The sequence below is a fragment of the Adelges cooleyi genome, unplaced genomic scaffold (assembly GCF_023614345.1).
Source record: "Adelges cooleyi isolate 19-005CV unplaced genomic scaffold, UGA_ACOO_1.1 ACOO_flye_CR_arks_rails_tigmint_CR_PRNA_9, whole genome shotgun sequence".
Lineage (NCBI taxonomy): Eukaryota > Metazoa > Arthropoda > Insecta > Hemiptera > Adelgidae > Adelges > Adelges cooleyi.
Window position 1 is genome coordinate 752368 of NW_026096579.1, and position 13057 is coordinate 765424.

The 13057-nt window shown below is 34.0% G+C and overlaps 1 protein-coding gene across 2 annotated transcripts in view; it reads right to left on the minus strand.

The window, feature by feature from the left end:
- Nucleotides 1-13057, minus strand: part of LOC126847021 (rho GTPase-activating protein 20-like) — a 187524-nt gene that overhangs the window by 96757 nt on the left and 77710 nt on the right. For both annotated transcript variants that reach the window (XM_050586973.1, XM_050586975.1), the window contains one exon: nucleotides 12446-12548. In XM_050586973.1, the coding sequence (XP_050442930.1) occupies nucleotides 12446-12548 (103 nt within the window). The remainder of the gene's footprint in view (nucleotides 1-12445; nucleotides 12549-13057) is intronic.

The following is a 13057-nucleotide window of genomic DNA, read 5'->3' on the forward strand; positions in this document are numbered from 1 at the left end:
TGTAATGTGTTAATTATGTCGTTCCTTCTCATTCGCCTCACTTGTTCGCTTTTTCCAGTGCTCTCAACCGGTGCCCCCCGTCTGTGCTGCGTTAACAGATTGTCTAATACGGTTTAACAATATAATTACCTATCGGTCATGTTTTTTTTTTTATACTTGCAATATTATAGGCGTACATTATTATGCACACCCACTCGACGGTGAACTCGATACACCGTGTGAGCCGCCCATATTATGATAGGCAGAAGTTGGATGAGTTTATCGATGCTGCCGCTATAAGAGATAGATAAAAATACTTTAGATAGATCACTTTCACGCGTGCACGACATAGGTATAGTTATTGCGTCGAAGGCCGATCGACTGTACATAATATAGCTTAAGTACAGGTGCAGAGAAAAGCGTTGAAACGTTTAAAAGTGAATCCCACTTAATCGCACAACATAAAACCACATCCTCGCAAGATGTGTGCTATGAAAACCTTTATTGGAAAACCACTGAATAAAAGTGAATTAAACATATTATAAGAGTTTTCCTCGATAAGATTGCTTTGATTTTTCACTGATCTTCAGTTGGTATCAAAAACGAGTGATAACAGCCTTGGCTTGCAACTTTGGACCGTTACTAATTATTATCAACAATCAAACTTCAACTGGTATCACAATAATTATTAGTAATGTGTAATAATGCGTGTTTGCCTAAGTACGAGCCCAAACATTCCACAAGACTTGTAATTGGTATAACATATTATTATATCCAATGGTGGGAATGAACATATTATACTGTCAATGAGGCAAAAAAACAACAACACCATAATATTGAACGACTTGAGGGGTTTCTTCGATTTGGTCAATATATTATTATATTATAACGATATCGTATGACGTTCAAGAGGTGTGTGTTTTAACTCATATAATTATTATTATATATTTTTTTCATCATCGACGGCAATGGAAAACCATTGCACTGGAAGACTTCGGTTTGCATTTTTTCTTGTTCACATGCAAATAATTGACGGCGAAGGTCGTCCCCCGTTGGCTAATCGCTCGATTGCCGTGTAATATAGTATGTTGTATACTATATTATACATACCGTCCGCTTTGCCTGGCTAATAAATTACTGTGGGTACGGTTTTAAACGAGTCCCATTTGTATAATTAAAACGGCGCATAATTAAACGCCACAATATTAGTTTCGAATTTTCAATAGTTCATCAGAGAAAAAAAATTCAACTCGAAAATACTCTTATTTTTTCGAAAAAATGAATTATTCAAAACGGCGACTGATTCGAGTTATTATTATACTCAATTCAGTTAGACTCGTTTCAATACATGACATTTTATTTAAAATTAAATTTAAAAAATGCGAATAATATAAATTATGAAAAATATCATTTTTTTTTTTTTGGATTTTCTAACAAGAGTTTTTTAAATCCTGCACTATGTAAACAGGTTCCGTTGGAATTTTTATTATTTATTATTATAAACGCCGTATCGGCTCAGGTACGCAGTAATAAGATAATTAAAATATTACAACAGCACACATACAATGAACATTTTTGTAAGATATTTTTCACAAATGACTTTTTCAACATAATCACCAATACCGGTTAACCGATGGGTATTGGTAATGGAAAAAGACCATACCGTACTCATTTGCCAACCTCAGAATAATATTAGCAGAGGCTTTTTATTATTAACAATTGTAGGATTTATTGTAAGTATTTCAATGTACAAATAATAAATCAAAATTACAAATTATGCCTTCTAAAGTCGCAGACCCCCAATTTTGTTTTCATCCGGATACAGTCCAATGGAGTTTATTATAGAAACAATTTATACTACTCGTATTATAATATTATGTTGTCAATAATTATTGAATTTATGCTCAATCCGTCGACGTTTTCGCCAAGGAATTCTTTAGGAGGGAAACAATAGAATATAATGTTGAATGAACAACAGCGCAGGTATTTCTATCCGCTGCCGGATTATAATATTTTGATTAGGTCGAACACACACACAATACACGAACACGGTGTGTGTGTGTGTCTCGTGTCTTAATAATAACCATCGATACTATCAATCGGTCTTCTTCTTTATGTGAAATCATTTTTATGTCGGTTGACCTCATACACACACCAAACGGTTTTCTAGACCGTGGTGAGACGCACCACCACTTACTTACTTACTTACAATTTCCACGTACGGCCGAGAGAAATGTGGACTTAAGACACACACACACACACGTACGACCGGCACGTGTCCAAAGAAAATCGCTCGAAATACTTGGCGAGAAAATCATGCGAACACAAAAAATCAACAAAAGATAAGATGATTAGTCAGGAGACAGCGCGCTGATTGTGTCTCGTGGTGGGTAATCTGCGCAGTGAGTTATATATTATGTGTTTTTGTTTCCAATTTCAAAACGAAAACGGATCCCTCGACGCGTTAGAGAAATCAAAGACAGTTCAGCAGGCGTGCCAATTCCTCCACGAAGTTGGCACTGCGTCAAACCTTACGGCCTGAATACAACTATAACTGTGTCTCACACTGTCCAGCGACATAAGACGAACAGGTATTTGCAATAACTCAAACAAGCCGATTTATACTTAAAAACATATTTTCGGTAATAAATAAATAAACACCAATACAAAAAAGGTTAGGTTGGTATTACCCAATTGTGTAAAAATGATGTAATGAAATTAATTACAAGCAAGTATCGAATGTTGTTACTATTTATTATTTGTTTTTCAATAAACATTGACTTAACATTGACTTAACGTTTTTCCGACAAAATAATTAGGAAGAAAGAGAGTGCTTGTCATTGAATAGAATCTATTAAAAAATGTAACACCTTTTGGCGCTCAACATTATAAAAAAAAAAAAAACTATTTTCGACGTCTAATGTTTTAAATACAAATGTATATTCAAGACGGTAATTATTTATATTTTATTCTGGCCACTTTCCATCAAATGTAAAATGCATAAAAAAAACGAATTAATTAATTCGGATATACAAGTTATAAATAATAATAATAACAAAGCTTGTGAATTAATTTGTGCTGTAGTTTAATTTAAAAAAAAGAGGCATATATTCCGTCTTGACAGAACTTGTTTTTTTTTTTAATTCGGTATATTTAATTGCCAAATTCACAATAATATGTACAACACAATTCGATAATATTAATTTAAATACTGGCCTTAGCCGTCGCATAAAGTACAGTTATTGAAAACTGGTCGCATAATCATAATTTTTAATAGTTTATTTTAAATATATATATTTTTTTATTAATAAATAAAATGATACGGTTTCTATTTTAACAATATTATACATATTAAGTAGTACCGTATATCTATAATATTTTTAGTCCGAGAATGATTTTGTATGTAAGTCTGACGACGGTTTTAGAATATATTTAATGGACAAAACCTGTAAATAATAATAATAATAGTCGTCGAACACAGAACAAGTCCAGTGTCGTTGTGTTGCCCACGAAAAGTCAACGGTCAATATGTATATTGATAAAAAAAAAATGAAATATTATGGAAACGGGAAATCAGTCGACAATGCGGTTTTTGAAGTATTATTCGTATTGTAATATTATAACCGTTTATATTATTATTATTATTTATTTTTTTTTAAACATTCCTTGGCTCCCACAAATGTTTTGACGTTTGTGTTATCCCTCCGGGTAATTAAATTTGCAAAAAAAAAAAAAACGGCGTCGCCTTGTTATTAATAATACATTGCAATGGGCGAAACGAACCACACATTCGGCCTCCAAGTGTTACGGTTTAATATTGAAATTAAAGCTTATCTTTGCACCGTCATTGACAATAAATGCCACGAATCCGTTGAATTTTAATTTTTATATATATATATATATATATTTATTTTTTACATTTAATTACCTATTAAATTTAACGCCGGGACCCGTAAGCGAGCCAATGTAATTGCTGCGCATTATATTATTATCATAAACAATAATAATAATTGTATCCAACGACATTCGTTTTGGTGTACACGATAATATAATCGCTTGTGTCCAGTCCTATAATATAGAAAGCTATATGTAGTGTCCTCTACAAGACAACTGACACGGCGGGTTATTCAGTCAGTATTTTGTCGCAAAGTGAAAGGAGTTCACCGTGTTTGGTCATTCTGTGTAATTTCCGAGGGCAAAAAATAAAAAAGAAACGTTTTAAGGGCAATTTATTTCAATGTCTTGATTGGATGTATGTGCAATTATGACATCTCTGCGAAATCGCTTTGGTAAGTGCCTACTCGACATTAGATTAGGTTCGAAGCGACTGGAATAAAACTACACATTACTAATTGTACATCATCCAGTAAAAGATTATTTTTGAACCCATTTACTACAAAAAAAAAGTAGTATTACAACCTCAAACGAGACGCATAGTACCAAAAACGGCTTTTAAAAATTACATACCTCAATTGCCAACGCGCAGAGTTAATTTCATTATATTTCCATTGTAAAAAAACAACCTAACTTTTACAAATAATTAAGTTTAAAGAACAGATGTGTTATAAAAAAAAATCAAAATTATCAAGTTATACATTGTTTTTTTATGTCAACATGCATAAAATGTCTAAAGTTATTATGTCTTTACTTTCAATAATGCATTAAAAAAAAAACCCTTAGCGTTTATTATATTTACTATTAAATAAGCTAAACCATACTTATTACTAATTTTACTAAAACCTATTTTTTTTCAAATAAAAGTATTCCAACCCATGTTCGGGTTAAGGTGTGTTTGTTCTATGAAACAGATAGGAATTGTTGCTTAGATTTTTGAGATAATAGGAAGTACTTTCCGGTTAACATACAATACCAGTACTGCACAACTGCGATAATTGTCTAGTATACACACACGTTTGGTGTATGATAATATTTTATTTTGCATCACACACGACACCCCGAAGCGGTTTTTTTTTGGGGGGGGGGGGAAAGGTGGGGCCAAAGTTGATTAATCACCGTCCGTTGGTATACTACTAGCTGTTGTTGGTTAGGTTAGGTTATGCGGTGGTGGACAATAATATTATACGAAGTCGTGACGATCTCAATTATTATATCCACTGTTTCTCGGTACTTACACGCATAACTTGGCCGGACCGAAAACTTCAAAGTCCACAAAGTGTCATGACCTTAACTGCCACGGGACCTAACCTAACCTGAGGGGTTCACATTGGGGTGGGATGGATCATATAAGTTAACAAAAATTAAGGCACCATAAAAAAAGAATCTTCTTTGGCATAGGAATACCTATTTGTAAATGTTAATAATGTATGTATACGGCTGTCGTTTATCCCAAGTTGACATATTATTATTATGTTGTTGTGAGATAATCAACGACACGTGACGATGATTGGCACGATTGACTGTTGGTTCTGCGACTTACATCATATTTCTTGAATTTTACATGGCTGGGGCGTAATGCAAACTGTTAATTCGATAATTAAATTATAATAAATTGGCTTAACTAGCTGGACAAGCCGGCGATACCGTTAAGGTCGATGACTTCTTTGTGTCTGTGTTCGGCAATGACTATTGCAAATATTTTGATTTACTCGATACCGATTCCCGGTAGATTGATTTCCAGAAGGAATATTTCCAGGAATAATGATGCCAGGTAGGTAGGTACTTTACAATATATTATTCAGTACCATAATTTGTTCGTTACGTTTAAAGGAACGAAATCTGCCATTAGTCAGACGTCCAACAGAATGGTATTTTTATAATTATTAATAAGTTTGTGAATTCAGTAAAGAAACTATTAAATAAGTATAATTGCCAAAAGCTGTAACAGAAAAAAAACGGTACAGAATATAAATAGGTGAAACGGATGGGGAATTATCGAAAGAGACCTAACCTGAGCTACCATTGCTCGTATGGGATGAGACAAAGAACAGGTACTAATTTCATTTGTATAATGGTACCTATTTGTTTAGTTGAAATGAGTGTTGAATAATGCCCAAATGTGTCGTATATTAATATTAATTGATGCTATTCAAATTTCAAACACTAATGACTGATTGAATGAACGTTTCGGCTAACCAACAACTGATGATCGAGTGGTAATGATTAATTGTTTTTCAATTTATTAAATTCGCCGTTCGATTATTCGTGCTATAGCTGTTAAAATATGTACAAAAAAAAAGTTGAAGTGTTTAAAAAGAGCAACTTTATACTTTACAGAAAAAACAATCGTTTGCAAATCTCATTTTTGATTATTTTGCCAGGGACGATTGCATAAGTGCAAGGTGCAATCAAACACAGACTATCACACTGTTTTACAAGTCTTGCTGTTTTAGAAATCATTGTCTACAAAGTAGCAACTCGTAATATATTAAAGTACGAGTCATATGTGTGGTATTTCTATATATTACATGTATAATGTGTGTTTGTTTAACCACACCACACACACACACACATTGTATCTATGCACACCTACTTTCTATCCGCGTATCGTTGTCCTGTTGTACTTATTGAAACAATCGGTTTATCTGCGTTTTCCAAAATATAATATTACCTACGCGAGATGATTAATTTTTATTATTATTATTGTTTTTCGCTTTCGACGGTTCTTTTGTTTCATTCGAGAAATCTGAAACCCCAGCAACGATCTTCGGTAGGTCGTGTCATAGTCACGTAACAGTGTCGCTGGTAAAAATTGAAAAAAAAATATATAAACCATCTACTAAGCCGTATAACACCTATTGGACGCGGCCAAAAGGTGAACAAATTAAAACAAAACGATAACAGACAACGCACAGTGATAGAAACGGTTATTAATTAATACAACTAGCCGGGAGAGACACATTTGAGATGAATGGATTTTTTCCGTTGCTGTGGTGACACTGTTCGAATAAATATTTGTTATCACTTACTTATCAATACGTTATCAGTTATCACACATAAACCGTGTGAGAGCAAGTTGTAGACGTTTCGCTTGTGTAAATATTGTTTGTTTTATTGGTACCGTTAAATTGCAAAATGAAGTCCAAATGCGCTCCAGTGTATGGATTACATCCGATGGTGGTACGAGGAAGGGTCTTACTTCATAACCTTATTAAATGGCCTCGCCGATAAGAGATAAGGTAGGTAAATAAAAATAGCGAATGACACTTAATAGGGACCAGGAGCTAAGCTAGCCGCAGTGCGACCAGAGACATGAAATTACATTTCTTTAGTACATGCTTTTAATTATTTGTTTCACTACTGGCACCATGTTACATAGTACTAAATATATGACTTGGCGGTTATTATCATTTGAAAATAGTTGATAAGGATTACACTACTGTGCGTTGTTTAATAACTTTCTTCGTTCAATCTCAGTACGCGTTCCAAATTATAATATTGAGTTCAGTGGCTAAAGAAACGTACTCTTTTCTTTTTTTATGATTTCATAAGCGTTATGGGAGTAGTTTTTTCCCCTAATTTATAATATTACCCGCCAGTTGGACAACGCGTTGCAGTGAAGTAGCGTTTATCAATAATTATTATCTATGTCCACACCGACCCGCGTAACAGGCAGGCGTGTGCTTGTAATTTGTAATATATTTACAAATGGTAGGGAGTTTTTTTTTATTGTGTTTCGTGGTGCTTTTTACTGGATAATGAAATAATAAAAAGACTTAATCGGGTTATTAGATTAATGAATGAATGACCAACAGCTACCGTGTGGCGGTTTTTTTTTTATTATTATTATGCGTCGCACGATTGATACAGAAATTGGCGGCAGCGACGGCCTAGCTCGTGCTAGCCGTTGGGCAACAGACCGTAAACTTACGAAAAAAACTAATAATATATAATACATAAACACATAATTACTTAACGCAATGTATACGGTGGTACAGGGAATGGGCTAGCAGCAAGAGAAAAAAAAAATGCACCGTATCGGCAGAGTTGCGTAAAAAGGCAAACGAAAATTTGCATCGACATAATATCAGCTACTATTATTTTTGCCCGGCACAACCGAGCTGCTGCTACTGTTGAAACATTTTTTAATTTTTTTTTTATTACAAAAACCGAACGACGCTGTTGAAAATTATCGTCTGGACTTTGGTCGTATCTTAGACCGAGACGACCGTCTAGACGATGGAAAAAATGTATATATTAAATTAAAAAAAAAAAAATACCTATCGAGTAAAATTTTGGTAAGTACTGTTAAAGTAAAAAAAAACCAACCGTCGAAGCCTGAATTATTTTTAGTTATAAACGTTAGACGTTATCACCGTTGTTATCATATCTCTTATCAGCTGATTGCTCCTTATCAATCGCCATATTCTTATCGCTTTCATATCAAAACATTATAATGCCAGTCGTGCGTCTTGTTGGGTCAATAAAAGGTCTATTGACTAATGGCGATTAAAAACGAATCATTTATAATCATTTATTAATATAAGATATAAAATCAGTGTAAGAAAACCACTATCTTCTACTATCTATAAATTACCTACTTTTTGATGTAACTTTTAACTGTAACGTTAGGTCAGGTTCTGTGTGAACTTCCTGACGACCAATTTAAAAAAGCAATTACATAAAACGGTTCAACTAGAATAGTGAATAAAATTATTGATTAAAATAAAACACAAATACCAAAACCTGCATATTATGTATAATTAAATAGCTTATATATATTTATATAATAATTGTTATTATTTCTTTCTATGTTGGTTCATAAGTTTTAATGATCTAGTCGGACTTGAAAAACACAATGTCATCGCTTTAATAATTATTAATTGCAAAAGTAATTTTACAGTTAAAAAAATTGAAAAAAAATTCATCGGTCATCGTTAGGACCCGGAACTGGTTGACCTAATAATCTTTTTAAAAAAATGCCCCATAAAAAGAGTTAAAATTACTATAGTAAAAAAATCTGCCAAAGTATTTAAACAAGTCTTATAGATAAGCGACAAAAATTTTTGAACACAACTAGATTTGCCTTCCGAGTAACAATTTTTGTATTATTATTATTAAAATGTATATATATATATATATATAAGCCGGTTTACTGCCTACCTAAATTCTTTTAAACGCACATAAAGGGCCGTTTTGTGTTATTTTAATTTACTGTACCCTAACAAAACGCAAACGACCACATAATTTAGTTCAATCGACAGTGATTTTTAATAAAAATACATACTTTTTTCTACCACGGAAATCATTCTGGTGACTATAAGGATTTATTCATAAAATTATTGAAATAAAATAAAGAGGGGATTCGAGTTAGATGATGGTAATCGTCCAAATCAAATCTCGCACACACGAGCTATGTTATAATATACAAATAGAACAATGTCAGTTCACTGTGCTTGTTTTAAAAAAAAAAATAACAAATAGTTTAGATTTAAACGAAGCTACACACATTTTCACAATTATGTTAATCGTTAAAATATAATGTGTAATACACACAAAAAAGCACTTGGACAGCCAAATTATGTAAGGATAACTTAAATGATTAAAATACATGGTAAATGATTGTTAATATTTATGTGTTACACAATAATTTATTATGAGATGCCAAAAGTTTGTAATTGTTTTGTTCTTCTATTGTGTCCTTAGAAAGTTTTCCACGAAGGCTTGTATTAGGCTGTATTTAAATATGAATCAGATTCAATAGTTAATTTCTGTTGCAAAAAAGTAAAAATGTATGTTTTTTTTTTACCTTAAATATCACTACTGTTTTATCCGGACTTAGTTGTAGGTATAAAATTTATTGAATAACCGTCGAAATGTAACTTTTGGAAAAGTGCTACAGAGTAAAATATCATGTTAAATTGTGCAACAAACACTATCCTTATAAAAAGGCTGATTTCTAACTTATGCTCATAATCACCATCGATTAGTAAAAATATATTTTACAATGTAATTTCGCTCTTTTCTTTTGCCATTAATTTAGACACACCTTATCCTTCGCGGATCGTTCTAAATCTAGTTAAAATATTTATGAAGGAAAAAAACATTATATATTTTTTTAAAACTAACATCGCACAGGGAAGCCGCACGCGACCCGGACGTGCCGGCAGTCCACACACAAGAGGTGCCAGGACAAATAAGTGTGTGTATTCGACCTGTCACGCAATATATATTACATGCTAGAGCATGTGTTTTGCCCCCGATTGGCCGGTCAGAGTGTAGGCGGAGAGTCGGTTAACGGTATCCGCGATAGCAATACAAGTATAATAATACAATATGGTATCAAATAAACCTCAATATTTTTTATAAAATAATAATATATTATGTACTGCGTGTATCTCGGCTGTCGGTTGTGCCCCCGAAAACCCATTGTCAGAGGTACGCGTACCGATTGTATAAGCCATTACATACTCTGTCTCACGAGAGAACGGTACCGCGCAGAAACCGAGTATCCAGAGTCTACAGAGTTCCGCCCTCCGACTCTACAGAGTCCGCCACAATATAGCTGCTGTATTGTGTAATTCTGGCTATTTATGATAATTTGTAACATTAAAAAAGTTATGCGTGTCCTCGGTTTAAAGAAAATCGCCCGCATAATGTAATAACATACGGATAAACCGCAGACTTAAGGCATGGAGCGAATACCGGTGGTAAAAAAAAACACACACACACAGAATTGTAATACCAATAAAAAAAAAAAAATCCTTAACCTTCTCAATGACTTCTCGGGAGTAAGCGCATATTTTTAAATAAGGAAATAACCAGTTAACGTTAAAAGAAATGAGCAAGCACAGTGTTTAAGGACACGGTGTTCCACAATACTGTCACAATTTTGTTGAAAATTACTTTTTTTAATAAATTTGCCATGTGGCTATAGATGGATCGTTTAAAAGAGTCGAATTCATATGATAGTTAATTTTATTATAGCGATTCAAACGTTCGGTTAAATTAAATTGTTAAGTCGGGAAAAAAGTTTCTATTGATAAATTATATATTTTATAAGTCATAAGAAAATATACTGCTAAAAGTACTTAATATGGTTGACATCACTCTATTGCACACAATCCCGTTTATGCTAAAATAGAACCTTAAGGTTTCCTCGAGGAGTTTATCATTCTTGCACAGGAATACTATTAAGATAGACCGAGAACGATAGACAGGTGTGAACATAAAGAAATATGTGGAGAGGGAGAGAGAGACAGATACATTTTAGGTGACCTTAAAAAAAAAAAAAAATAATGTCAAACCGACACGTTGAAAATTAAAAATGTTTATGGGATTTTATCAGTGTTCAACATCGGATCAAAGATTAACGTGTTCGGATTACCTATTAGATAATTTGGATTCAAGTCACATCACTGTAATGTTAGCGGTACTCACAATGATAACATGGCTTCACATCCGAATCGGTATCCAAAATATTATATTGTACAAGTGTTTTCAAGTACTGATGGTGGTTTTTTTTTTTAACATGCGTGGAAAAACTTAATACATTGTGCATCAACGACCGGTCACGTTCGTGCGAACGCCTTGAACGGCCAATGCATACAACTCAACATACACGCCTGAAAGTCTCAAACGTTAACGCTCCTTTCCAGTGGAGGACAGTCTCCAATCACTTTGGACCACTTAAAAAAGTCAACGAACGAGTAAATTGACACTTGGACTTGGACTTTTTCTCCGTCTTAGCCCGGGTCTTTCACAGACACACAAATATGATACTCTGAGGATTTTGCCTAATGAAAATTGAAAACGTTCAAAAGCCCATTTGCCAAAAGCAACATTAGTAGCCCTTCTTGACCCAGGCCATAGTTTGCAAATCCAACGTTCGTGTACCGTTTGAAGGAATCGTTTTGGCCAGGAATCGTTCTGTCAAGTGTCGAACAGCAAACCCACTAGCATATATTAAATCATCCGTTTAAAATAACTGCGATCAAGCGGATCAATTACAGACACGGACAGAGGTATGTGGTCTAGAAATCACGTTGATTCACACCGAAGCTATGTTATCGCGCACAAACATTTGTCGGTAGGTATTATAAAAAATAACGCCGAGATTAGTTGGGTCATGAGAGAAAAAAATTCACTAACTCGGCCGTACGCCGTCCGCCTGACGCTGTCGCCAGAGGCAACTGCAACGTGGACTAGTGTCGCCGGCAATCGATGGCTGCTTAAGATATTTATAATAATATAATGCTCCCAGAACTTTATTGACAAGGTCCCAGGACGTGTCGCAAGGTTCGCGTTAACTACTTGTGTTTGTCGGCGACGGTAGTTTGAAAGAAAACAAATACTCGTATATATAGCAAACACTTACATACATTTGTTGTTGCACAACACAAAATTGGAAGTTGTGTGTGTGTGTGTGTGTGTAAATATAAAGTAATAAAACAACACGTATTGAGTTTTAAGTGACCAAAGTGTATACAGGCGAGTAAGTACGCGTTTCGCCTCCCCCCCCCCCCAACCCCTCGGTGATCATTGTGTAAGACAAACAACAAGTACTTACCGGCAAATCGAGGATGTCGCGTAAGGAATGTTTAGCAACTCCTTTTCTCTGAACGCAGAACGCCACGAAATCCTCGTCCAGCGATGCCTTTTCTCGCAGCAACCTGAAAGAGAAACAGATAATAATTATTATTGTAAGCTAAAATGGTATTGTTTCTACAATGGTGTGTATCTTCCAAGTCCCTGGGCCTATTTTTTCGTATAGCGATATTGTATGGATCACAAAATACCTAATACCTGAAATGTACTTTACTGAGCCACAAATTCAAAAAGTTCACCCCTGCGCCAGTTTTAGGGCTTAAGGTCTGAAAGTTAAACCGAAGGTAGATCCAGGATAAAACTATAACATTATATAAATTATAAAAAAAAAATGGAAATTACACATTGACCGTAGCCAGTCTCTAGGATGCTAAGTGTGAGGAGCGCATCCCTTTGATACTAATAATACATTTTTAAAGTACATTTTTTTCGGATTACAGTGCATTTATCGTTATATATGTATTTCTATCTTAACAGAATCGATAACGATTCTTCGAGGACTTTTTGTTTGCAAAGAAGAGGAAATTTTGTGAAGCGGATAGAATTTTAGAGGAATTTTTAAAGCCTGAAAATT